The sequence below is a fragment of the Arvicanthis niloticus genome, chromosome 5 (genome assembly GCF_011762505.2).
Source record: "Arvicanthis niloticus isolate mArvNil1 chromosome 5, mArvNil1.pat.X, whole genome shotgun sequence".
Lineage (NCBI taxonomy): Eukaryota > Metazoa > Chordata > Mammalia > Rodentia > Muridae > Arvicanthis > Arvicanthis niloticus.
In genome coordinates this window covers 41,876,501-41,904,241 of record NC_047662.1, presented here as the reverse complement: position 1 = coordinate 41,904,241, position 27,741 = coordinate 41,876,501, and the positions used below count along the sequence as shown (strand labels likewise).

General features: G+C 41.5%; 1 protein-coding gene across 2 annotated transcripts; it reads left to right on the top strand.

The window, feature by feature from the left end:
• Positions 1 to 24: 24 nt before the first annotated feature.
• Orc1 (origin recognition complex subunit 1) lies at positions 25 to 27,741 on the top strand. Of its 2 annotated transcripts, XM_076934498.1 has the most exons (18): positions 25 to 236; positions 3,407 to 3,509; positions 6,710 to 6,808; positions 7,968 to 8,092; positions 10,482 to 10,660; positions 12,582 to 12,897; positions 14,462 to 14,807; positions 16,224 to 16,328; positions 16,811 to 17,012; positions 18,946 to 19,043; positions 19,556 to 19,657; positions 20,119 to 20,290; positions 20,710 to 20,817; positions 21,684 to 21,833; positions 22,381 to 22,500; positions 25,261 to 25,430; positions 26,094 to 26,181; positions 27,462 to 27,741. In XM_076934498.1, the coding sequence occupies exons 3-18, from the start codon at positions 6,714 to 6,716 to the stop codon at positions 27,651 to 27,653; spliced, it is 2,568 nt and encodes an 855-aa protein (XP_076790613.1). In that variant the 5' UTR covers positions 25 to 236; positions 3,407 to 3,509; positions 6,710 to 6,713; the 3' UTR covers positions 27,654 to 27,741. The 2 variants fall into 2 exon arrangements, with proteins under 2 accessions (XP_076790613.1, XP_034359167.1); XM_034503276.2 differs by lacking the exon at positions 3,407 to 3,509 and having other exon boundaries at positions 100 to 236.

Sequence of the window (27,741 nt, the reverse complement as noted above, 5' to 3'; positions counted from 1 at the left end):
ATGTTAGAAACACCAATCAGAATCAGACTATGGGCGGGGTTTCGGTTAGTGGCGCGAAAAGTTTTTCCCTCCGACTTCCATTCCTAGTCAGCTGATCGTGGTGACTACGTGTTGCCGCTGTCCTGGCCCCGAGGACCCTAACCTGTAAGAGCGAGCGTTCTACAGCTACCCCAGTGCCTGGACTGCAAGTAGTAGGAAGCGGAGGGGACCGGACAGCCCTGGCAAGCTTCGGCGAGGTGAGTGCGGGTCGTTGTCCACAGACTCCACACACGTGCACTTAGGGCCTTAAGTGCCAGCACGGTTCGCAAGAGCGTAAACATTCTCCGCCTCCACCGAGCTCCTGGAACACTTCCTGCACTGGAAGAGACCTCACCTCAGAGGAGCGGGCGAGGCCTGACCTTGTGGGTAGCCTAAGGGTTTGGCTTTCCACGTGCACTTCTTCTGAAAAGCACTCGCTACCTTTCGCGGAGCTGAAATGTATATGTGTGGGCGAAATCACTAGTGAAGCGGAGCTGAGTTGCCATCCGCTTCACTAGTGATTTCGCCCAGAGACAGACTTTGTCTAGGTCACTTTCGCGTCCTGTACTCCTCAGGTCTCCTCTCCAAATGGCTTGCCTTTAGGTGATCTTTCATCCCCAAGTCACAGGAGAGAACATCTAATGGCTCGTTTTCTACTTATCTTGGGTCTAGCCTTCTCGTAACAATTGGAGAAATTGGGAATTCTAATGAGCTGGGAGATTCCTATCATGAGGTCATTTTAGTTTCCCATAAAAGTCGAATAATCGTACTTTATTTTCTACTGAAATGGTTTTTAGAGATTTTTCTGTGTATTCCTAGCTGTCCTGTAACTTGCTGTAGACCAGGCTGGCGTTGAATTTAGAGACTGCCTCTGCCTCTGAGGCGCTAGGATTAATGGCCTGCACCACCACACTCGGCTTTTTCCAAATTAGATTGGGGAAGGTGAGGGAGGGGGTTCAAAACAGGATTTCTCTGTGTAGCAATGTTTGTCCTGGAACACATTCTGTACACCAGGCTGTCCTCACACTCAAAACAGATCCACCGGCCTATGCCTGACTAGAGTTAAAAATTTTTTAGAAGCAATATTTGAATATTTGGAGGTTTCTGAATTCTGTGAAAGTGAGTGCAGTGTTTTGAATTGAGTTGTGAAATACATATCATCTACTTATGTGCATAAGATATAAATAAAATGCTGACCTTTATATTTGAATGCAAGAAAGTAGCTTTATCAGACTTTATCAGGATCAAAGCTTGTGCCAAGTTCTGCCACTCATCCTCAACATTCCAAGAAAAGGGGACCAAATTAGTACCTTCATAATGATTCAACCAGCATGGGCCCTTGACACTAAACTGGAACCCACTGGAGAGGAGAGAACCTGCTACCTCAAATTGTCCTCTGTTTTCACATGTGTGCTACAGTTAGAACAGATCACAGACACACACAGTTATCTCAGCTCTCTCTCCTGAGAGCCTCCTACAGAACTGTTGTTAGTCCTTTCTGAAGACAAGTTGTTCCTCTGGCTTCAGTATTCTTCAGGATGAAATTCCTGGGATAACTCAAACTTTTAAGGGTCTATTGTTTCAATAGTTGGTTATAGTAGGATGGACATTGGTTTATCATACTGTATTTTCTCACCTTATTACTGATTATCTTAGAACAGTGCTTAGCACACAGGCCTCAAATAATAGTGGTTAAATAAAAAAAAAAGATACTATTATTTCCATTTTGTGGATCAAGAAATGAGTCTGGTGGACCTGCCACTCTGTGATTGGAAAGCTTAATTTATTATAATAAGCTGCCAGAAGTAAATGCTGTCCATTTTCACAGTTAATAAGAAGATACATAAGGTAAGGTAGTTCATTGGTATCTGACTGTTCAGAGTTAACTCTTACAAAGACAACCTCTACCTTTCATTAGCAAATAGTTATCGTTGAGCATTTTCTGTGAATTTACATACATTGTTGGGATTATTTTAAAGATACATATGGGGTACATATGTCAAGAGTTTGGGCTTAACGTTTATTAAGGTTCTGTTTTTGCCTAAGGGTGTAGCTCCTCTACTGGGTGCTGTGCATATTTCAAATTTGGGATATCTGACATCAGGACCTTCAGTGGGTATCTCTAGAAGTCAGACTTTTCTCTTGGCCAAGCCAATCCTCAATCTCCAGTCCATTCACCATTTTGCTGATAATTGATGAGCTGATGGGGGTTGCGGGGAGAAGAGCAGTTGATTGAACTGTGTGTTAGCACTTCAGCATGCGTTTATATCAGTGTCATTCCTCAGTAGGAAGTTGATAAATAGGAGTTCTGAAAAGAAGTCCTAAGCACAGCAGGTAGCAGGCCTTTTGTACTATAGGCATCTAACTTGCCATCTTTTCATTTATGAGGTATCATACATTTTGTGTGTGCACATGTTTGCCAACTTTCTGGTGCTATAACAATATACTTAAAAAAAAAAAAAAAACTAAAAAAGAGGATAGATTTACATTGTCTTACAATTTCAGATTTCTGTCTAGGGTCATGTCAGGATCCCCCAAAGGCTTGTTTCTAAGGACCTACTCCTTTTACCTAAGTCATGTTTATGTCTATGCATGAAGTATGTGCCTGTTGTCTTCAGAGGCCAGAGAGTGTGTCTGATTCCTTGAACTGGAGTTAAAGGCAGTTTTAAGCTGCCATGTGGGTGCTCAGGTTCTCTACAAGAGCAACAAGGACTCTTACCGCTGGGCCACCTCTCCAATGCTCATTTCCTGCACTTTAAAAGACTTCAGCCGGGCAGTAGTGGCGCATGCCTTTAATCCCAGCACTTGCCAGTACTTGGGAGGCAGAGGCAGGCGGATTTCTGAATTCAAGGCCAGCCTGTACAGAGAAACCCTGTACAGAAACCCCCCCCCCAAAATATATATATACATATATATATATTAAAAGACTTCAAAGTTTCTATCATCTCCCAAATAGCCCATCAGTTTATGAACCTTTGATCCATTAAAGAGGTCAGTTTCCAAAAGCCTATCAGATGGCAGCTATGGCTTAATCAAGTGGCCTTTGGGGGAATACAGTTCCAAGCCACAACAATGCAGTTTTCATAGTTTGATTACTTTTCTTGTTCTGTACTACCAATGGGAACATTTTGGTTCTATATATATATATATATATGCTGGGTCATAGAGTGGGCATATATCTAAGAATTTGTATAAAAGTTTTTTTAGTTTCCAGAAATGACTATATAAGGTTTTTGTTACTTTGTTTTGTTTTTCAGAGAGGGTTTCAGTGTGTCAGCCTGGCTGCCCTAGAACTCTATATAGACATTCAGTTAATATTCCCATTTTATTTAAATGGATACTTACTGAGTACTACTATTTACTTGAATCTTTGCTTTTTTTATTTCAGAGAGACATTTGCTTTGCTTCATTGTGGAAAGCTGGGGCAAGTTACAAGGTTATTTTTTACAAGTGTGTGTTGCATCATAGAATAAAAAGAATATATGTTGAAAGTAAGTGTTGGGATTTTCCTTAAACATTTGTATAGATTCAAGCACTTTAACTAATTTTTACTAAAACGTTATTGAACTGTATGAATTCAATTTTATTTTTTCTCCCAAGTACTAGAGATTGAACCTAGAGCTGAAAGTACATCCCCCTGACCCTTTTTCACATTTTGAGATAGCATCTAATTTGCCCGTGCTGTCTGACAGGCCTTGAAGTTGGTGGTCCTCCTGCCTCGGAATCCCAAATAGTTGGGATTATGTTCCTATATCACTGGGCCTGGCTGGCTTCTTTGCTCTTTGTTTAGGTCTACCTTGTGTTTGGTTAAGAGTCACTCTAGTAGTGCTGCCAGAGCAGTGCAGGTTAGTGACACTGGGAATGTGTTCAAATTATACTCCACAGTCATAGCATGATCATTTGCACCTGTTGGTTGTTTTTTGTTTTTGAGTCAAGGTCTCACTATGTGTAGTCCTTGCTAACCTGGAATTTGCCATGTAGACAGGGCTGGACTGGAACTCAACAGAAATGTATTTGTTTCTGCCTCCCAAATGCTGAAGTTTTAAGGCTGTCACTCATGTATCTCTTTTCCCTGCCCAACTCCTGAGGTTTTTGCAAAGCTAAACTTCATTCGAAGTATAAATAAAGGAGAACGCTGATTCTTTGCAGAAAGAAGGGACCAGAGCCAGACTCCCTATTAACCCAGTATCTTCATTTCACTCTTGGAGTTTTTAAATACTTTTTTAAAGCTGAGAAATTTGGGGGATCAAGTGTTTCTGAGCAGAATATAGGATACAATGCCACAGAACTCGAGGAAATCAATTTGTTTAATTTGGATATGTACAGCTTTTACAATTTTTTTATTCCAACAAAACTTTGTTCTCATTAATAATTCAGAGTAATGTCAACCCTATATGAGAAGCATAAAATTTTGATTAAAGGCTTAGTACTTAATTCTAAGATTGATCTGGTTGATATTTTTATTAGGACTGAGAGATTATAATGTCTAAATCCATTGTAGAGAGAATCTTATTAGACTTTTCAGTCCTTTTCCAGTTTTCTATTTCTAAAAAATGTGCTTTGGAGATTTATTTAATGTATAACTGTTTGCCAGTGTGTATATATGTGTACCTATCATTACCTGCTTTTGAGGCTAGAAGGAAGCATGAAATCCCTTAGAACTGGAGTTGCAGACCTTGTGAGCCTCCATGTAGGTGCTGGGAGCTGAACTTGGTAAGTGCTGAGCCAGCTTTCAACTGAGTACTTTGATATCGGCATTTCTTTTAGCCTATTCACAATATTCAGATCTGGGTCTATCACATGCAAAGAAAAATATTCTGCCAAAGCAAGTATAGTTAGTTACTGATTTTGTATGGTTGTATTTCTATGTGCATGTGAGGTCCACTCCTTAGGAGCTGTTACCTAGTTTTTGTTTGTTTTTAAAGATAGTGTCTTTTATTGGCCTGGAACTTGCCAAGTAGGTTGCCTAGCTTGTCAGCAAGACCCAGGGATTCACCTGCCTTTGTTTCCCCTGCAGTAGGATAACAAGAGCATCCCACTATGCCTGTTTTTTTTTTTTTTTTTTTTTGTACTTTCTGAGAAATAAACTTAGGTCCTTGTGCTTACATGACACTAACTGGGCTAGGTCTTTATTCTGTAAAATGATTATTATGTTAATTTAGATTAATAAAATTATTACTGGTGTAGTATTTAACCAACTAGTTTCCCAAATAACCACACTGAAAGACTAAGACTTATTAAAATTGCCTTGAGCCAAATACTGAGCAGTTATTCCGCCATTCTGAACCTCCAGCCTAGTTAGGCATCCTCCCAGACAATATTCCCATAGTAGTTGCATATTTTTTTTTTTTTGCACTTTTTTTGTTCCAATTTTCTTTGGGTGCTTCCTTTATCTCTCCTTGTTGGTCCTTCCTTCCTTCCCTCCCTCCCTCCCTCCCTTCTTTCCTTCTTTCCTGTCTCTTTCTGTACTCCTCCTAGAATTGAAAGGTCCACTTTATCCTCTCCAAAGCTCTGTATTGACTCATTGACTTATTAGCAATGTGGAGAATGAGGAGCAATATTTATACAAACTTGAGACAGGAGATTCTAAGAATAAACATAACAAAACTGTGTCCAGACTGAAACCGGATAATGGGATAGAGAAATCAGCATTTCAAATAATACAGATTTTACACTGTGTACAAAAACATATTGCCAATACTATCCCCGATGTAAGTGGAATGACACATTTGATAAAATTCATTACTACTCCCTCAAATGTTGCTTTTGTAGATTTATACCACTATCCCTGGTAACCCCTAGTTTGAGTCCATGTTATCAATGTCTGCTGATAACTTAATATATTCAGCTCATAAATCCTCACAAATATCTTTCTCAGGCTGGAGAGATGGCTCAGTGGTTAAGAGCACTGACTGCTCTTCCGGAGGTCCTGAGTTCAATTCCCAGCAACCACATAGTGGCTCACAACCATCTGCAATGGGGTCTGATGTCCTCTTCTGGTGTGTCTGAAGAGAGCAATGGTGAATACATAAAATAAAAATGCCTTTAATCCCAGCACTTGGGAGGGAGAGGCAGGTGGATTTTTGAGTTCGAGGCCAGCCTGGTCTACAGCGTGAGTTCCAGGATAGCCAGGCTTACACAGAGAAACCCTGTCTTGAAAAAACCAAAAAAAAAAAAAAAAAAACACTTTCTCCCTGAATCACAAGACTTGATTCTAACATTCAGTCATTCCTTTAGGTTCTTTGCACCATTGGTTGTTCTTTACTGCATTATATTTTACCCTAGCTGAAGACATCAATTTTTTATTTATATTTTTTTATATTAAGTCTCTCTATAAAATATACTAAATCGCCTGTATTTGATTTCCAATAAGATTGACTTTTTCAGTATTATTGCAAACCAGCCATGGTGACACGTGCCTTTAATCTCAACACTCAGGAGGTAGAATCAGAGAGATCTCTTAATGAGTTGAAGACCAGCCTGGTCTACATAGTATGTTGTAGGACAGCCAGGGCTGTGTAAAGAGACAGTATTTTGAAGAACAAACAAAAAAGTTTTTGTTTTGTTTTGTTTTTTTAAAAAAAGAAAAAAATGTTATTGGTTTAAATGTGTGGTAGTGGGGCAAGGGTATTGAGGAGAAAATGCTGAACTCAGTTAAGGCAGGGACTGACTATATCTTACAACCCATCAGAACCATGCCATCCTATCTCACAAGGCAGAAGACCAGACAAACTTTCTCATGGGTTGGCAGGCCATTACTGGATCGAAAACATTTCCAACAAACGTACAAGTAAGTAGTGAAGCTCTTTGGTTGGACTGTAAAATGTAGCCTCTCAGGCTAAACCTTTGATAGTTTATTTAAACTGATCTATTCAATGTGGATTGAGGTTTGAAGGACAATAGATAGTATTTTTGTTAAGACTTTTTTTGTGTGATGCAAAAACATCTGTTGTGGTTTGTTAGTAAAACTTGATGTGTATACCATAATGCCATCTACTTAGGGTGAATTTGAAACTTAAAAGATAAAGAGATGTTGGTGCTGTGTCCTTCCCAACATTGTGCTTGTGTGAGTGCCTGTGGTGTATGTGTGTGGTCTGTGTGCTCACTGGAGACCGGAAGGTGGTGAAAATTGAGTGCTTCCTTGATTGCCCTCTACTTGTTTATTGCACTATTTTAATCCTTTGAGAATTCCATTCTGTGTTCTGATCTTTCATTGTCCTCCCCACTCCTCCTGTCACCACTCTCCTATCTCATCCCTTTCTACCCAACTTGAGATTTCTTTCCTTTCCCCCTACCCCATTTACCAAATGACTTAAGTTTGTGTTGTCTGGCTAGTCTTGGGAGTGGGCCTGCCCTATAGGGATCAGTTTATTAAAACTGACTCTCCCTCTCCTAGCTATCAAATGACAATAGCCACTTAGCTATTGGTGGGGTTTTGTGTCCTCCTTCTCTCTGTGCTAGGGTTTTTGTCTGTGAAAGTCTTGTGAAAGTCTTGAGCATGCTGTCACACAATTGCCTTGAGTCCGTGTGTTCACCTGCCCTATTGTATCTGGAAAACTCTTCATTGGACCCATTTTGTGTACTTTCACTGGGTACATTGTTTTCCCAGTAAGATAATTGCAGAACTTAGAGAAAAACCATTTAGAGGAATTTCTAGTTGTAAGAACATCTTTGAACTTGAGAAATGGCTCAGTGGTTGTGAGCGCTGGCTGGTCTTTCAGAGGATTCAAGTTTGATTCCTCCATATATATTATGACTCAACTTTCTGTAAACTTCAGTCCCAGGGGGTGTCCAGGCCCCCATGGGCACTAACACATGCATGTGGTTCATAGGCAGACATTCAGACAAGCATTTAAGAGGGAACTGGACAGGCATGAATGTTGTCTTTACTATCAAATTCTAAAAATCTTTTTCCACTTTAATTATTATGTTTCTTTGTTACTTTCTAGAGGAATTTGTATGAAAATCAATGATTGTTCTGAGATTCACATCCAGGTTGGACAGTTTGTATTGATTCAAGGGGAAGATAATAAAAAGCCCTATGTTGCTAAACTGATTGAATTATTTCAAAATGGTGAGTTTGGGCCTGAAATGGGAGCCTTATCTTATGGGGCACGATTTATGCACTTGGTAGCATGGTATGGGGTAAAATGGAATTAGAGGGCTCAAGAATTGAGCCTTTCCATAATTTTTAGAGGCAAAAATGTTCTTGAGTACAGCATTTGGGGAGGGGGGAGGTAGAAATTTTGAAAGACAGTAGGAAAACTGGTGATTTGTACTACTAGGGTTTTTTTTTTTTTTTTTTTTTTTTTTTTTTTTTTTTTTTTTTTTTAGTTTTAATATGAGGAAGTTACTATGGAATTTTTCAAGTATGATTTCTTCACAAGAAGAGGGGAAGCAAATTGCATTAGAAATTAGAAAGGTGTAACAATTCCTGTTCAGACAGAAAACAAACACTTTTGATGTTTAACTCATGGGAACTTTTGAACAAAGTTTTACAGGTTAGAAAAAAAATGGTGCTCTTCATTAGAGGCTGGGATAGGTTCAGATTCAGGGTCTGCCTAGTGAGCAAGATTGTACTCACAGCTACTTCCTGATGTCTGGGAAAGTAGGAACAGGCTAGAACTCCAGAGGGAAGAGCAAGAAGTAAGAGGGCTGCACAGAGAAACCTACTCTCAAAAAGCAACAAGAAAGAAGCCAGGGAGCAGTCTGAAACTGTAAAGCCACCCCTAGGGACGTAGCTGCCAGAGTCCTCTGGAGGTTCTCTGCCGAAACGGGATGAGGAAGAGCATAGACGAGAGGGAGGAATGTTTGACAAGCATGGAGAGAAACTTCATCAAGCCCTTATCTACTAGAGAGGGCACGAATCAGCAGGAGTGTGAGCTTGGTATAAGACTTGAGCTCTTGTGTAGAACTTCCATTGATGACTTAGTATCTCTATAGCATTAAGGATAGAGGCCCATGGTCATACTATTGAAAATATATCCTTTTGTTTTTGGAATGTTATCATAATGGTAAATTCTAATAATAAAGCTGAAGCTTATAAGCCTGTGTTTCCAAAAGTCATCATAGTGGTTATTGTTTGAGTTCTTACAAAGACTTTAATTTTGTTTTTACATTTATTTATCTTCTTTATTTAGTGTGTGTGTGTACAAGTTCATTATAGTCTGCATGAGAGAAATCAGAGAATGCTTGTGGGAGTTGGCTCTCTCCTTCCCACGTTTGGGTTCCAGGAATTAACTATAGGGTCTCAGGGTTGACCCCAGGTACCCTTACTTGTTGACTCTTCTTAGTATCCCAGTATTTTTTATTTTGGTTTAGTTTTTGAGATTAAGTCTCATGTACCCTAAACTGAAATCTATTCCTTTAAGTTGTGATGTTTCGTCCTTGTTTACCAAGTGCTGAGGTTATAGGTATAAACTACCATTCCTAACTGGGAGCCTTCTTATATTTTTGGTTGTGAGCCTAGCCTTTACTGGCTGAGCCATCTCTATAGCCCTGGGCCTTCTTAATAATCATTAACTTGTAAAGGTTTTTCATTAATATTTTAAGTGATTATAGTAACTTGTTTTCCATCCCTTTGGAAATTTCCGTGTGTACTGATAAACACTGTAAAGAAGTAGAGCATGGGGGTCTGGGAAGATGGCTCAGTACCTGAAAACACTACACTTTCAGGGGATCCAGGGCTAGTTCCTACTACCCCCTGTCTATAACTCCAATTCCAGAGAAGCTGATACCCCTTTCTAGTCTCCATGAATACTGCATACAAGTGATGCCCATTCATATATTGAGACAAAACACTTATACATATCAAATAAAAGTAAACTCTTTTTTATTTGCTCTGTTCCACATTAGATTTGTCACATGGTTTTTCTTTTTCTTTTTAAAGATTTATTCATTTATGTATATGAGTATACCATTGCTCTCTTCAAACACACCAGAAGAGAGCATCAGATTCCATGTGATTGCCACATGGTGAGAGCCACCATGTGGTTGCTGGGAATTGAACTCAGGACCTCTGGAAGAGCAGTCAGTGCTCTTAACCACTGAGTCATCTCTCCAGCCCTAAAATCTTTTTTATAAAACATGGGGCACTCCTTTGATTCCAACACTGGGAGGTAGAGGCAGGTGGATCTCTGTGAGTTTGAGGCCAGCCTGATCTATAAATACAGTTCTTGGACAACCTGGACTATATAACCCTGCCTCTAAATGAAAAGGAAAAAAAAAGTGGAGCAACATAAAACATATTTGTGGAGTCATTTTGGTACTGATAGGTCCTTTGATTGTTGACAAATGTTAGGTCCTTGAAACTTGGTTTCATAGCCTGTATAGGTATAGTGCATGCTTTGTAGAGTTTTTGAGAATGAATATATCTGTTGTGTAGTGTTTGGCACATAGGCGGTATTTAGTTATGTATTGTTTGCCTTACTAATTAATCTTCCCTTTCCACTCGGTCCACCTAGGAGCTGAAGTTCCTCCTAAGAAATGTGCACGAGTACAATGGTTTGTCCGATTTTCTGAGATTCCTCTCTCTAAAAGGCACTTGTTAGGCCGGAGGCCTCCTGCACAGGAGATATTCTGGTATGACTGCTCTGACTGTGGTAACAACATTTATGTGGAGAGCATCATTGGACCTGTTCAGGTTTGTGCCTGAAATCCTGGGTTCTATCTTTAACACCCACACCGCATGGCTTCAGAAATATTACTAGTTCTAATTTGAAGTTTGTTCTAATCCTCTCTGTTTGGCTGCTTGCCCCAACACACAGATACTGACAGCACAGAACATATGCTCTGGGCTTTCTAGAGGAAGCAACATGGGGATTATGACCGGAAAGTAGAACAGGAATTAGAAAATGTACTTTGGTGAAAATGATATGAGCACAGAACATTGTAAGACAATATATAATGAGGACTTCTTCACCTTGAATAACTCAGTACAGAGAGTGCTAATTGCTAAAGGCCACCCTGTGTTACAGGATTTTTCAGTTCAGGAGCTGAGCTGTTGAGTCTTATTTCTAGAGCTGTTTTCATATCCCAAGGTAGGATTATGCTGTCCTGTGAAGTTTGCCTTTGGGTGGAGAATTGGTTTAACAGTTGGCCACAGAGACTGGTCTGATCTAGCTATAGACATTCATTTCATGGTTAAATGATTGAAGGCAGGAAAGGTAGAGGTAGACGTTGAAGCATGTAGATTTGGAAGGTGTGCTGTTTAGTTTTTGTCAGCTTGACATAATGAGAGATGTTTGGAAATACCTCCAACAAATTGGTCTGTAAGCAAGTCTCTGGGGCATTTTATTAATGATTGTTGTGAAGGACCCAGCCCACTGAGTATGCTTCCTCCTGGGTCATAAAAGAAAGCAAGGGCAGTAGACAGCACTCATTCTTCCTTGACCTCTGCCTCGGTTCCTGCCTCCAGTTCCCTTGGTGATGGACTTTTACCATGACTTCAAGCTGTAAGGTGAAATAAACCTTTTTCTCCTCCAGTTAGTGTTGGTCAGTGTTTTATCATAGCAATAGAAAGTAACTACAACAGAAGGGCAGAGGCAACCTGGTATTTAAGGAACACAGGCTGTTGGGAGTTATAAGCAGGACTGTTATTAAAGCCAGCCTCTGCTAGTGTGCAAGGGCATTTAGAGAACAACAAGCACCAAGTGAGGTAGAGCTTGATCTTAGAAGGCACTGAAAAACAGTTTAAGAGGCAGGGAGGTGGTGGCTCACGACTTTAATCCCAGCACTTGGGAGGCAAAGGCAGGTGGGTCTCAGAGTTCTACGCCACAGCCGATCTACAGATGAGTTCCAGGATAGCCAGTGGCTTCAAAATCAAAGAGAAAGGGGGTTTGAGGGGGGAGAGGAGAGAGAGAGAAGAGAACCAATTTAAGTCATCTGATCTTGGAGCTGTTTGGTGCCACCATTAATTGTTTAGCATGTGGCGCAATCTTGGGGAGTTTGGCCTAGGAGAACAGATTGGGGGTGGAGGGCAAGCAAGGAATGAGCTAATATGTGCTTGAAATAAGATGACAGCAAGCATGAAGAAGAGAAGCCAGGCAGGGTGAGGATATAGTCCAGTAAGTAGACCATCTGCCTAGCATGAATGAAGCCCTGGGTTCAATCCCCAGCAGTACGTAACCCAGCTGTGGTGGTACACACCTGGAATTCCAATACCCAAGATGTAAAGTTAGGAGGATCAGAAGTTACAAGAGACCCTGTCCAAAAAATAGTATAGCCTATGAGAGAGAAAAAGAATAATTTGCTGGGCGTGGTGGTCCACAGGAGGGAGGGGCTGGCAGATCTCTGGGCGAAGCAGGCCAGGGCTACATAGAAAGATACTGTCTCAAAAACAAAACAGGAATAATTTCTATTTCATTAAAATCTTTGAACTATTCATGACTTTTTAAATGCTCAGTTTCCTTATCAGTGTGCTGTACAGTGTCTGTCTCTTTAAATATAAAAGGTGGCATTTCAGATAAAGATGGGAGCTTAAATAGGTTCCACTACAGCCATTATAGTCTTTCTTGGCTGTGTACTCTTCACGTTTTCTTGTTCGTCTCACTTCCAAAATTCAGGTAGTGGCATTAGCCCCAGAAGAAGTGATCCCTGTGAGTCAGAAAAGTGAAGAGACACTGTTTGTGAAGCTATCCTGGAATCAAAAGAATTTTGCACCACTTCCTCCAGAAGTACTTACAGCATTGAGGAGACTAGAAGATGGCTCTGAGTGCCAGAAACCGTTAGAAGCCGAGATTAAGGATGTAAAGAGCCCTTCCTGGAACACAACAGAACAGGAGGTCAAAGGGATTGAATCAAGTCGTTCCACTTCCAAATCTCACCAGACTCCTGCTCATACTGTCACCCCCAATGCAAAGAAGTTGCTGGAACTCGATGGTAAGTGGGATTATAAAATAGTTTTCCCTCAGTGTGCTTATGTCCCTTTATAATAAACTAGTTCTTCCTCCCTCAACACCTGCTGCTTGGTGATGTTTGCTGCCTCTGTAATTGGCTTTTTCTGGATGTCATTGTTGGCATCACAATGTGGCCTTTTGTCTGGCTCTCTTCTCTTAGTTTTCATCCATTTGGGAGTCATCCCTATTATCGCCCTATTGGTGATTTCCTTTATATGCAATGCTCCATTGTATTAATAACTACACCTTATTTGTTTTTAATAGAAGACATCTGGATGTTTCTAGCTTTTGATGGCTGTGAATACAGCTACCTTAATTAATGACACACACTGACACTAGATGTCTCTTCAAGCTCTGTGTGTATCTGTTTCACACCATGTATATGACTCAAATTGCCTCCTCTACGCTTTTTTGGTTTTGTTTGTTTGTTTGGTTGGTTGGTTTTTGGAGACAGGGTTTCTCTGTGTAGCCCTGGCTGTCCTGGAACTCACTCTGTAGACCAGGCTGGCCTCAAACTCAGAAAGCTGCCTGCCTCTGCCTCCCAAGTGCTAGGATTAAAGGCGTGCGCCACCACTGCCCGACTGCTCTTTTTTTTTTAAGACAGTTTCTCTGTGTAGCCTTGGCTTTCCTGGAACTCACTCTATAAACCAGGCTGTCCTCAAACTTAGATCCTGTGAGTGCTGAGATCAAAGGTGTGTGTTTGTTTGCTTTAAGACCAGGCATTCCTGTTGGGCAGTGGTGGCACATGCCTTTAATCTCAGCACTTGGGAGTTCCAGGCCAGCCAGGGTGAGTTCCAGGATAGCCAGGGCTACACAGAGAAACCCTGTCTGGGGTCTCTGCCATCCCTCAGTTAGATCAGCATGTCCCGTGGGACAAGGTTGAATCTTATTCACCTTTTGTTTCTTGCTAGGGATACACACACACACACACACACACAAACACACACACACACACACACACACACACACACACCCCTACCTCTTACCTCTTTAATAGTTCGGCTATATATCTGAAGGGCTGTGATTCTTGATTCTCATAATCCTGGCAAGTGTGGAACAGATCTACATGTAAAGATTGTCTTCAGAAATCCCTCCTTTATCTTGGCAGATATAGTTTGGGTTTTAAAAAAAACAGAAATAACTTGGGACTGGTGACACTCAGTAATATACTGTAAAATACCTTCAAATTCTGTGGCATTGGTGGTGAATACTGTGCAGTGTTGACTTGGGAAAGTTTAATTACTGAATATTTATCTATAAAAGCTGACCTGGAAGTCAAATTCTAGATCCTGCAGATGCAGCTCAGTGGCAGAGCACATGCTTAGCAAGGTCCTAGGTTCAAGTCAAATGGCAGAAATATAAAAGTAATAAACAGAAGTTGAATACATTTATAAATAGAAAAACTGTTTAGAAATGAAGAGGCCATTTGGCCCACAGGAGGATAATGTGGGTTAATTCCAAGTATAATAACTTCTGTTGTGTTACTTCAGTTACATCGTGAGATTGATGATATGTATTAATAGGTATAATACTGTCTGTCTCTCTAGGCTTAGGCTTTACCAGGAAGTCTAGCATGAGGCTGTCACAGAAGATCTTGTGTGACTCCTTGGATTCTCAAAAAACATCTAAACGAAGAGCAGCCTTCTCTGAGACCACGTCACCACCTAAAAAGTCTCAACCTGGTAAAATCAAGACCTCTTCAGCTTTGGAAACTATAGGAAAAAATGGACAGGCTCAACCTTTTTGTGCCAAAGGTAGCATGATTCTGAGAGCCCGGGGCCCAGCTATGATCACCACAAAGCTTAGTGTGGAGAGTGCACTTAGTCCTATCAAGAACGGGTTGAGATCTTCGGTGGAGCCTTCTAAGAGTCTGACACCAGACTACATGCGGAGGTAAGCAGGAGCACTGCTCCCTGCCGTGAAGCAATGGGAGATACTTTATGTGGCAAGAAATGGGTGTTATAGAGATAGACGTCCTAGTATTGTTGACTGAGAGTGCTCCATAACTCAGCTCCCAGAAATCTGTATTTTGGGGTGCTTGTTTGTGTTTGGATATTGTAATTTACACCTGTAATCAGGAGGGAGAAGCAGAACTAGTGTGAGTTCAAAGTTACCCTGAGCTACATAGTGACATTATCTTCAAAAAGAAAGAAATGCTTTTTTCTTTAAATGTCATTTGAAAATACTGATAGTTGTTTCTGAAAGTGCACTGCTTCACAGTCCTGGATTTCATTTGTTTCCTGTGTCTCTTTGCCACAGTTTAATGATCATTTTGTTTTCAATCAGGTTGGTAATCTACTCTTAAATATAGTTTTAAAAAAAGACAATAAACCTATGACAAGCTTTATGGTTTGGCACTTATAGTTTGGGTAGCTTTATGGTTTGGCACTTATAGTTTGGGTAGCTAATCGTAAGCTTAAATTGTTTTGAAAACCTACTTTACTTAGAGTTCTTAAATGCTTCAACCCCCTTTCTAAACCACTGACCAGAGATAGGGGGGAAAGGTTAATAGGAAAAGGGTGTTGTGGACCTGTTTAGAAAGAAGTAGTTCCTTGTGGCGATTACACGCTTCACTGTCTGGATACCAGCAGTTCACTTCAATAGCAAACATCAAATTAGTAGCAGCAGCATGAGTCCGTGGAAGTGGCCAGAATCAGCTGGAATACCACAAGAAGTTCTCTGGTGAGTTTCTCTCTACAAAGTGAAGGCCAGTGAAGCCTTGCATGGATTAGCAATGCAACAGTGTCCTTCACTGTTTGTGGGTTCTATTTATGTTCTTAACATCAGGGGCCCTCTCAAGTGTCTGTTTTCAACAAAACATCACATGCCCTCTCACAAGACAGCTTCCAGAAAAACATCACATGGCACAACTTTGTTAAAGAAACCAGAAATTTCTGCATCAGATAATATTGTATGATAAAAATTTGACAGACTACAAATAACATGATTTTCAATTTTTCTTAACAAGAGATTCCTAGCACGTTGCTCATAATAAGCTGCTCAATACATATTTTATGCTGAGTATATTTCTGCTAACTTTGAGACTTTTTCAACATGACAAATAAAAAAGGGACAAAATCTGATAGGGGTTAGTCCATTTTGGTCTTTGGTAGCAGTGTGATAAGTCTGATTTAAATGATGTGTTAAAAAATTGGATCTCTTTGATAAGCTTTTTAGCAAAGTTTGATGAACTCCCTGCAAGGTTGGTATAAAAAGAATAGAAGACAGTGAGACCTGGCTGTCTCCAGTACATACAGTGGATCCTTGGTATCCCAAGAGCCTCCTGTAACCCCAATGTGAACCTTGCAGGAAGGCAGAAGAACAAGAAACTCAGAAAGAACCCATCCGTACTTCTCATCGTGTTCACAGAAGGAGTTCTCTCTTGACTCTGAAGAGGATTAGGCAGCAGATTTGGTAAGACTGGCCATTCAAAAGCAAAACAGCTTTACTCCCTTCTGCATACTATCCCTTATATTAGAGTGGCCAGTACATTGATACTCCCATTTTCAACAAGCATTTTGTCATAATTTGAAAGGGACAGGAAATATTAGCCTGGCCTTGTGGTTCCTTGGCTCATGCCTGGTTTTTCCAGCAAGTCTGGAGATATGGGATACCTAAAAGCATTCATTTTGATTTTGATGGACCTGTTTGAATTTGGGCTTCTGAAACTGAAATTTGGGAGGATTAACATTTGTAATACCTATTTCCTCATGAATAAAATAGGGAATATATTTTGTCGAGGGATTTAGTGGAATATGTAATGCCTATAGCAGAAAAGAAACAAATCCCATATTGCCTGCTGGTGGAATAGACTATAGTGCCTCTAAAGCACACTTTATACCGTTATTAAGGCCTGCACACTTGATAATAGAAAATAATTAGTCTCCATCACTCAGCCTTCTAGATGGTGATAAAAGTGACCAAGAAGATGAAGAGTCCGTATCCTCAGCAGAAGTGTCAAACTCCGATACTGGGGAGGAAGATGAGTTTATTCCATCCCTTCCAACAAGAAATTCCCTGGGGCAGTCCAGGACCAGGACCGGGAGAATGGCCTCTAAGCCATCATTGCAGACTCCCTCCAAGTCACCAAAGAAAACTGTAAGGTTCTTTTGGGTTTCTTCCCCAGTGACATGTTTCTCTTGTATGGTAAAGAATACCAAGTCCAAACAGTAGCAGTTGGATTCTTAGCATAGTTAAAAAATAGTCTCCCTAAGAGGAGCAAGCCTACATGAACTTGAGGACTGAATATTAGTCTACTTAAAGATGACCTTTTTACCCTTGTGTTATTTTAGACAGTGTGTTGCTATGTAGTCCAGGCTGGCCCCAGACTTAAAGCATGTGCTACTGCGTGTGACAAGTTCAGGTGATTTGGGTTCAAGTTCCTCTTAAGGACCAGAGTCAAATGGCAGAAGGCCCAGCCTCCTGCAAGATGTACAGACACTATTGTATCCTGGTGTTTGCATTTCCCTTGGCATGCAGAGGAAAGTGAAGCCCAGGTTGCACTTGATGCAGCTGAGAAACCAGGAGTCCTGCTTCAATGTGGTAATGGCTGTGCAATAGCAAAATGGAAGGAAGTCTTGTGGAACTGTAACAGCATTAAAGGTGTTGGAGTCTTCTCGGACAGAAGTGGGTTTGAGAAATACCAGGATAAATCCCAACAGAACTCTTTAACATACAGTTAAGAAATGCTTTCTTAAGTACTGTTTTCCATGTTTCCAGATCAATGTGGAGCTGAGGCTGAAATCTGAGAACAGCCTCTAGGGAAGGGAGTCTAGCAGATACCATTTAAACTAGAGGCCATATTTACTACAGTATTCGTGCAAAAAGTTCTCTGTTCTGTTTATTCACATGCCCTGGGTCTCACCTGAAAAGAAGGAAGGACTCTATGGCTCTTCTAGGCTTCTGGTACTTTCCTGTGGTTGCTGTTTTCTCCCCAATTAATAGATAAATGACCTTTTAAACAGAGTCTGCACACATTGTGCCTGGGGAAAAATTGGAGATATGACTATTACTCCACCCCTGGAGGAGAAATAAGATAAAGCACTGGCCTGTTCCAGAGAGTAGCCCTCAAGAAAGACCCTATGGAGTTGGGGAAATGGATCAGTATTTAAGGACTTGTTTTCCCAGAGGACCTGAGTTTAATTCTCAGCACTCAGTGTCAATTCACAACTGTCTGTAATTCCATTGTTGGCAAACTAAGTGTTCTTTTCTGGTATCTTCGGACACCAAGCATGCACATGGTGGACGGACGGACAGACAGACAGACAGACATACCACCCCTGCACATGAAATAAAGTTTTTCTGTTTTTAAAGAAAGAATAGGCCTATGAGTGAGTATAGTGACAGGGATTTGTAGTAGAAAAGTCTGATGAGGCTTTTTTGGGTTTTTTGCAAAGTGCCAGATTATAGATTGAGAATTTCCTGAGTCAAAGCTTATCCATATTTCCAAATGGAAAAAAAAAAAAAAAGATTTCAGGAATCAAACATGACCTGTGGCTCCTCTTCTCCCCACAGAGTGGGTTGAGATACCTCTTTTTTTTTTTTTTTTTTGCTTTGAAATATTTAGAAATAGGCCAGGAATATAACTCAGTGGCAGAACACCTGCATAGCGTGCGTGCGTGCGTGCGTGCGTGTGTGTGTGTGCGTGTGTGTGTGTGTGTGTGTGTGTGTGTGTGTGTGTGTCGCCCTAGGGATTTTGTTTGTTTTTTTGAGAGTGTCTAATTGTATAGCTTTGCCCTGTGTCTGCTTCCTAATTCCTGGGGTTTGTGTGTACCACCATTCCTGGATGAATGTCTGTATTTTTTATTTTCTCCAATTAACTATTTTAATCCCAATTTTATATAAATATTAGAAAAGGGGGATCATGCTTGGACTGAGAACATGATTGATGTGAGAGGGTAGGGATAGGTGATGAATAATTTTTATTTTATGCATGTGGGAGATAAGACTGCCTTTTGTCTTTTATTGGTTTAACTTTTGTTCTGGGTAGTTTTGTTTGTTTTATTACAATTAATATTGTCTTTAAATACAGCCTAAACCTAGAACACCTCATCATGCCACTCCTCAGATCCGAGACAGAAACTTGGCTGTCCAGGAGCCAGCTACTGTGCTTGAAGAGGCCCGGCTGAGGTAGTGCTACTCAGGGGTCCTGCTTGGGTAGATAGGAGCGACAGGGCCGCCTCTTCACATACATTGGAGGTTGGTTGAGCTGGTACTATTATACTCACAGATAGTACAACAAGCACCTTCAAAGACCTCTTAAACAGCCTCTGACTGACTAATGCAAACGGAAGGAAACCCCTCCAGTGCTGGCTGCCATCATCTCTGGGAATGGGAGGTGTTTCTATGGCTGGTGCCTCTTAGTTTAAGGGCCCCAAGTAGGAATTCTTTTAAAATGCAGGAACCTAGATTCTGTCAGAGATCAAGATTTTTGGAAAGTAGTAGATTTGCATCTACCCAAGTGGTTCTGTTGTAGAAAGGGGAAGTTGGGTGGGGCAGCATGGAGAGAGGTAAGATGTGAAGCCTTTCCTTTTATCATAGAGCTTCCATATAGGAATAATAGAAGGGTCTTTTTCATTCTAGTGGGTAGATGGTGACAGACTTTAAAGCCTTTCTTTTCTTCCATCCACCACCAACTGTAGGCTGCATGTTTCTGCTGTGCCTGACTCTCTTCCCTGTCGAGAGCAGGAATTCCAAGACATCTACAGCTTTGTGGAAAGTAAACTTCTTGATGGGACTGGAGGGTGAGTAATGCTGAGTAGACAGGTGGGTTTAGTAAGGGCTCTGCCTACCCTGGGTGCTTGGTTGCTAAGCCTAGGAGAGTAGAACTCTGCCTTTTGGAACTAGTGAGACCTGAGGCTGCAGCTCAGCTGATAAGTACAAGGTACTGGGTTTGATTTCCCCAGTGCTACATAAAATGTATATAGTGGTGAGGTAGATGCAGGAAGATTAGGAGTTCAAAGTCATCTTGGCTACATAGTGAGTTTGAGGCTTGCTTGGTGGGATTTTTGTCTCAATTTTAAGAACGGGGGGTGGGGGGTTGATTTTTGGGTACTAAGTTTGCACATATATACCCTTGATTATAGAATGAATGTCTTAACGAGTCTAACTGACCAATTTCCTAGGGTAGTCTTCACTATTCTTGCTCTTTCTTAACATGTGGGTGGCATGGACCCAGCCTATGTATATTGTTTTCTTGCTCTAGGTGTATGTACATTTCTGGGGTCCCTGGGACAGGGAAGACAGCCACTGTGCATGAGGTCATACGCTGTCTGCAGCAGGCAGCACAAACAAATGATGTTCCTTCCTTTCAATACATTGAGGTTAATGGGATGAAGCTGACAGAACCCCACCAAGTCTATGTGCAGATTTTACAGGTAGGCTAAGTTGTTTGGAGGTTGGGGAAACAGTTCCTTAGAAACACATGGAAAAGGAATGGATTACTTAATTTTATGTGTACTTCACTAATTTATTTATCCAGAGGTGGCAAGGGTGAGGCAGGCGGAATTTTTTAGACTTTTTAGATCTTGGTCTAGGAGGCTAAATATTGATTGTTTACATGCCAACATGGAAGGGGCCCCTAGCTCAACTCAAATGTCATGTCTAGGGATTAGATGTTAACCTCGTTCTTTCATTGGCTGTTACCTTGGAACAGATACTATCCCTCTAGGTGAAGGGACTAGAATAAGAGCCAGAGTACAGGAAAGGAGTAGCTGCTTCCTTTTACAGACCCAACTTTACGATCGGGAGTGGAGTCCTTACTATTTACTGCAGCAGTTGCTTTTCCCCTGTGCAGAAACTGACAGGTCAGAAGGCAACAGCTAATCATGCAGCAGAACTGCTGGCGAAGAGATTCTGCAGCCGAGGGTCCCAGAAGGAAACCACTGTGCTGCTTGTAGATGAGGTGAGGTCCCGGGGTACATGTCTGCCTTGTTGGGGTGCCCAAGTGCTGCTGGGGAGCTGGCAAGCAGCTCAGAGGAGGCAGGACACGGTTCGTAATGGGGATCCTCAGTCCATGTTGTCTTGGATGGGAAACAGTGCAGTCTGATGATTGCCAGCCTCCTGTGTACCCAGATGTGGCCACTGGGAGTTCAAGCTACCCCTCATGGTATCTGTGGGCAGTGCAGGAATGAGAAGACTGAACCCAGGACTGCAGTGGAACCTGGTTTGGTTCCAAGTGAGTGTTAGAACAAAGGTCTCTGCTGTGGCAAGTCTTGATTAAGAAGTTGTCTTTGCTTGTCCAACCCGTTTTATTTGGTGGTGGATGTGAATGCATATACCTTACTCAGGGTGAACCAGGCATTAAATACCTTTGTGGGAAGGAGTGCCCAGGAAGGGAAGCTGAACAGTTGGGGCCTATCTAGATACCTCAGAACTCTGGGTTTTTATTCTATGTGACTGATTGCCATGGTCCTCTCAATGGGATGTCACGGTTACCTGCTCCAGAACAGGTAGAGCTTGGCAGGGAGTTGGCTCCACTCCTGCAGTTCTCAGTTCTGAAATTCCCTGGAGTCTGAGCATGTTTGACCTTACCCAGTTCTTCTGTCTGGTGGCATTGTCTACTTGCCCCACTGTGAGGTGCCCTGGGAGTAGAGATTCACTGCCCATATTCACTCAGTGCTGGCTCCTGTATCAACTGAAGCCTGTCCATTGATTCCCTTACTGATTAGAAAGTGCGATGTGGACAAGACATGCACTAACTTACAGGCTATCACTTATGTGTCCTGGCTCAGTCTCTGAGTGACATATATATGTTGTCGTCTTTGGCAGCTTGACCTTCTTTGGACTCACAAACAAGATGTAATGTACAACCTCTTTGATTGGCCTACTCACAAAGGAGCCCAGTTGGTAGTATTGACCATTGCTAACACCATGGACCTTCCAGAGAGGATCATGATGAACCGTGTGTCTAGCCGACTGGTGAGTCCAGGGTGTTCTGCAAAAATGAAAATATAAAGGACCAGGAAGTATGATTTCTGCTATAATTATACTTTTTATGCTGGAATGAAAAACATTGATTGCCCTTTTCTATAAATACCATACCTTGGCTTTTTGGTCCCACAAAGTGCTGGAAGTTTAATTACTTTTTAAAAATATCTAAGCATGTACTGCCTGCCACCTCTTAGGTACTTAGGATAAAGCAGAGAGCCAGACAATCTCTGCCTTCATGGGTTTATAGTTTGTCAGGAAGCACCAGCATTAAACTGTGAAGTCCTTGGTAAGGGAAGGTGGGACCTATGCATTTCCTTAGAGCACCTCTGTCTCCCTGAAAGAGTCTAAGAAAATAAAAGTTTATAATATAAAACAGAATAGTTTGGTATCTACTGTCCTGCCGGGTATCCAAGTCAACTAGGCAGCAAATGAAAGGAGAAATGGGAAGAAATGAATAGATTGTTCTGTGGGACTTGAGAATCAAGCTGAGGACCTGCAAGTGATTCCCCTCCGATCTGTCCTCTTGACTTCTCAGGGCCTCACCAGGATGTCTTTCCAGCCCTACTCTCACGGCCAGCTGAAACAGATCTTAGTGTCCCGACTGAAGCACTTAAAGGCCTTTGAGGACGATGCCATCCAGTTGGTAGCCAGAAAGGTATGTCATCTTCAGGAAGTTCCTTGCTATACCTTCAAGCCATTCAACAAGTCTCTACTGAGCACCCTCTGCTGTATGCTCTGAATGAAGACAACTTTAGAAGTACTATAAAATAAATACCAAAGGGTTGAAGGCAGTGGCACTTGCCTTCAGTCCTATGTCTGGCAATTCCAGGATTTGAGGGACAGAGGCAGACAGATCCTTGAGGTTGAGCCTGTTCTGGTCTATATAGGAAGTTCTGGTTCAGCAGGGCTAAATTTGTGAACTACTGTCTTGGTGGATGGATGAGTGGATGGGTGGTTAAACATGAAACAATTATGGAAGAATATTGTATGATTCTTTAGAAGGCCTCAAGGGTTATGGGCTAACCTTAATTGATAGAAGGAACAAACTATTTTGTGTAATTAAAGGGACCCTTTAGATCCATGCTAGCCATGTAGGGAGGACCAAAACCTTGAAATAATGAGTTGACAGTATAAATTTGACCCTTAGAAACTGGTCATTATTAAGACTTGTTTATATAGAATGATCTAGTCTACAGAGAAGCTTTATGCAGAACCGCTTTTGGGATTTTCTTGTTCTCAGTGTTCTCTTTCATTTTGCTTAGGCCTCAGCATAAGCTTTTGAATTCACACTGTACACCATGAGGGAGTCCTCCATATGAGCTGCGCCTCAGAAGGCTATCCGGCCAATAGCAGACTTGGGCCTTAATTAGCAGTCTCCCCACTGCATTGAGAAACAAGGTTTAAACACGCTAGTCCATAGTGGCAAGTTTTTTCCTATACTTAGCTGATGACAATGAACAGATCCTTATCTGTATATCTTAGTTTTGAAGTCTTGTTTGGATTAACTGGCTAATCATCTGTCTTCTAGTCTTATACTCATAGTAGAATTATTTACTCTTTATTCATCACCCTGACTTTTCATTGTACACACTGCAGCCTCTTGCCACATCCCTAGATATGAGATCCAGGAACTCAGACCCAACCTAGAGTGAATGTGTTCTGTGATAGAATGAATGTGTTCAAACTTGTCTCTAGCCTATTTTTCTTTCTAGTACTATTATGTGCTTGTACATGAAAGCTCACTCTGCTCCTTTTCTCACCTATGCAACCCTCATTGCTCTACAAGGGAGGGAGAACATTCTATGTGTAATTCTAACGTTGCCATCTTTTTGGCAAAAAAACTTAAACCATCTCATTAAATTTTCTATCAACTACCTAAAGCTACTTAAATCAAATCAGGTTCCATAAATTCATTAATTTATCCAAACAGTATTATTTTATGAAAATTCATCTTTATATTGATCTACAGGAAAATTGCCCAATAGAGTGGAGGGTCTCCCATGCCCAGTCACACAGTGCACACATATATGAGCAGTGAGAAACACGGGAAGGGACATCGGCATCAAGAAGCAGTCCTGTGCCTTTCCATTGGAGTTCTGAAAACAGTGGGCTGCCTCCAGAAGCTCGCTTGCCCACTGCAGCTCCTCCTGCATGGTGTCTGCAGACTGGATTTGACTTCTTTCCCTTCCCAATCTTGAATTCTCTTAGGCATTGATCAGGCCATTCTCCCAAATTTACTACATACTGAAGGAGTTTACCTCTAAATATGCTCTCCCTCTAGCTGGTGGTAACTGCTTCTAAGGGCACACAGTATAAGAACCCTTGTGTTTTATGTTTGAAACTAGGTCTCTATGTAACCTTTGCTACTCTGGAATTTACTCTATAGACTAAACTGGCCTTGAATTCATAGATTTACTTGCTTCTTTATCATCATTCCCAATTACCACAGACATTAGTTTAGGGCTTTAGATTCCCTAGAAGCTGGGCTTATGGGCTATGTGGATACTGAGAAAAGAACCAAGTTCTTATAACAATAAGCATTTTTTCCATCTCCTTCTCAAAGGCAAACAACAAAACCCCACTTATTTCCTGAATAATAAAATGGAATTTCTACCCTTTCCACTGGTGTTATCTATAAAATCATGGGACAGCAGTTTTGGGATGGAGTAATTGTATTCCAGACATGATACAGTGATTTATTCCAGGCTTTCACAAGGCTCCCAGGCTGTCCTTAACTTAGGCATAAGACCATTCTCAACAAGCACCACCTTATCCTTTTAGCTATGCACAGAGCCTATAACCTTAGGACTTCCTATGCCCACCCCAGGTCTGAATTGATATTTATACTTATTTATTAATTGTAGCTTTAAGCCTAGCTTACTCTTGTTCCCAACTAGGTTTCATAACTTATATTAGCCCACATATATTAGTCTGTGTTCTGCTGTGTGCCTCACTAGTTACCTCTCCTTCAGTTCTAGCCTGCTTCTTCTGCATCTGGCTGGTGAACACCCATACTTCCAACCCATCTCTTTAAGAAGTCCTACCTATTCCTTCCTGCTTCACTATCGGCCATCAGCTTTTTATTAAATCAATCAGAAGATAAGAGAGGGAGTGTTTATAAAATATGATGTAGCTATATGAGTAACAATACCAAGATCTGTTGGCACAGAAATCATCTGCATTTGAATAATAGAGCCAGTGGTTATTTACCTGAGATTGCAAGTGGACATTAGAAATAAAATGTTCCGTCGGGGCAGTGGTGGCACATGCCTTTAATCCCAGCGCTTCAAGGACAGCCTGGTCTACAGAGTGAGTATCAGGACAGCCAGGGCTACACAGAGAAACCCTGTCTCGAAAAAAACAACAAAAAAAAAAGAAAGTAAGAAAGAAAGAAATAAAATGTTCCTTCCTGTAGGTAGCAGCCCTCTCTGGTGATGCCCGGCGCTGCCTGGACATCTGCAGACGTGCCACAGAGATCTGCGAGCTTTCCCATCTACGGCATGACTCTGTGAGTCTAGTGACTGTGGCCCACTTAATGGAAGCTATAGATGAAATGTTTTCCTCGTCCTATATTACTGCCATCAAGTAAGATATATGTTCTACTGCCTGCACTTCTGGGAGGATCTGAGGATAGGTCCCAGCTTAGGGGCTTTGTCAGTTGGCTTGTTTCTTAGATTTAACTCTTTCTATCCAGATTTACTTAGCTAGAGAGAGTCCTTAGGGGCAATCGGGAAGGTAAAAACAATCCTTGGGTAAGGGCTGAATGCTTATAACTTTTATTGGGTATAAATACTATAGGAACAGGTCTATAATCCCAGCACTTGGGAGGCTAAGGTAGGAGAATTGCCACAAGTTTAAGACCAGCCCAAGTTATAGTGATAGTTCCAGGAAAGTCTGAGCTCACAATGAAATCCCACAAAGAACAACAGATAGGAAGATGGTGATTGAAAGCACTTGCTCTTTACAGAAGACTCAGAGATAGCTCGCACCAGAGATATTCCAGCTCACAGCTGCCTGTACCTTCAGTCCTTTGTTTCCATTCATTTGTTCATTTGAGATGCAGGCATACTTCTAGGAGTAGTTCCTATGCTCCCACATTTCCAAAGAGCATTTTCTCTATCAGTTTGATAACTTTGGGGAAAGTGTGAACTTTTGTCAGGTGATAAAGAAAATGTTTCCTAGTGTTTCCTCCTTGAGGCCAGTGGTGCATGCAGCCTCTAGAATTCACATCTCTTGGTTTCCTTTAAGAAACTCTTCTGTCCTGGAACAGAGCTTCCTAAGAGCCATTATTGCTGAATTCCGTCGATCAGGGCTAGAGGAAGCAACATTTCAACAGGTAATTGGTTGAATGCTGTTTTTTCTGATCCTTCTAGATATGGATGGGTCTGGGGTTCTTAGAATAGGGAGAAAGTTAACGGGGCTGAGGTTATTCTTTAGTAACTACAATGTTGGCCTGGTGTTCAGTTCTCCGGTGCCACATAAACCAGGCATGGTGGTTTATAATCCCAGGGCTTTGAAGTAGAGGTGAGAGGTTTATAAATTGAGTCATCCTTGGCTCCTACATACTTTGAGACCAGCCTAGAATACATGAGACCTTGTCCTTTAAATAAGGGAAACAACAACAAAACCTAGGAGTAACCTTTAGCAGTACTATATTCCAGAAATTACTCTGGAGGATTCACCTTTTTTTTTAAAATATTACTTATTCAAATGCACTGTAGCTGTCTTTAGACACCAGAAAAGGGCATCAGATCCCATTACAGATGGTTGTGAGCCACCATGTGGTTGCTGGGAATTAAACTCAGGACCTCAGTCAGTGCTCTCAACCACTGAGCCATCTCTCCAGCCCGAGGATTTACATTTTTAATCCTTGAACTCTTAATGCCTGTGAAATACATGACTATTTCTCTGGCAGTTAATAGTCATTTTGTGCAGTACATCTTGTACTGAAGCTTTAAAATGTTACGTAGGCATGTGGTGTGGAAGATGAGATGGGATTGCCAAGAGTTTTGGGGCCAGATTGCTCTACATAGTAAGTTACAGTCTAGCATGAGCTACAGACTTCAAGACATTACCTTTAAAAGACTAGAAAAGCCGGGCAGTGGTGGTGCACGCCTTTAATCTCAGCACTTGGGAGGCAGAGGCAGGCGGATTTCTGAGTTTGAGGCCTGGTCTACAGAGTGAGTTCCAGGACAGCCAGGGCTACACAGAGAAACCCTGTCTCGAAAAACCAAAAAAAAAAAAAAAAGACTAGGAAAGAAAAAAGTGACATAACCTGCCTATTGTCACATAGATAAATGATAAAACAGCAAGGTTCAGATGAACTGTGTCCTGTTCTACAGCTTGTTTTCCACTCACTTGCATTTGCGCAAGGGCATCTACTGATGAAGCATTTGGTATCCAAGGCATGAGTGACTGTTTTGCCATTAGGTCTGACTATGTAGCCTTGGTTGTCCTGAGACTCACAAAGATCTGCTGGGCTCTGCCTCTCAAGTGTCTGGACTAAAGATGAGCATCACCCAATATACCCCAGGTGCTCAGCTTTTGCAAAAGATGGTCAGATAAAATCCTTGGATTATTGTTTTTCCTAACCTTTGCTTTACTTTTGTTATGCAGATATACAGTCAGCATGTGGCTCTGTGCAGAATGGAGGGACTGCCCTACCCAACCATGTCAGAGACCATGGCTGTGTGCTCACGGCTGGGCTCTTGCCGCATTCTTCTGGTGGAGCCCAGCAGGAATGACCTCCTCCTTCGAGTGAGACTCAATGTTAGCCAGAGTGATGTGCTGTATGCTCTCAAAGAGTGAAGGACTTCACAAACTTCTGCTTTTTCTCAAAGAGCTTTATTTTTCTTCAGAACATGGAATTATAGCAAAATATACAGGATGGAAATTA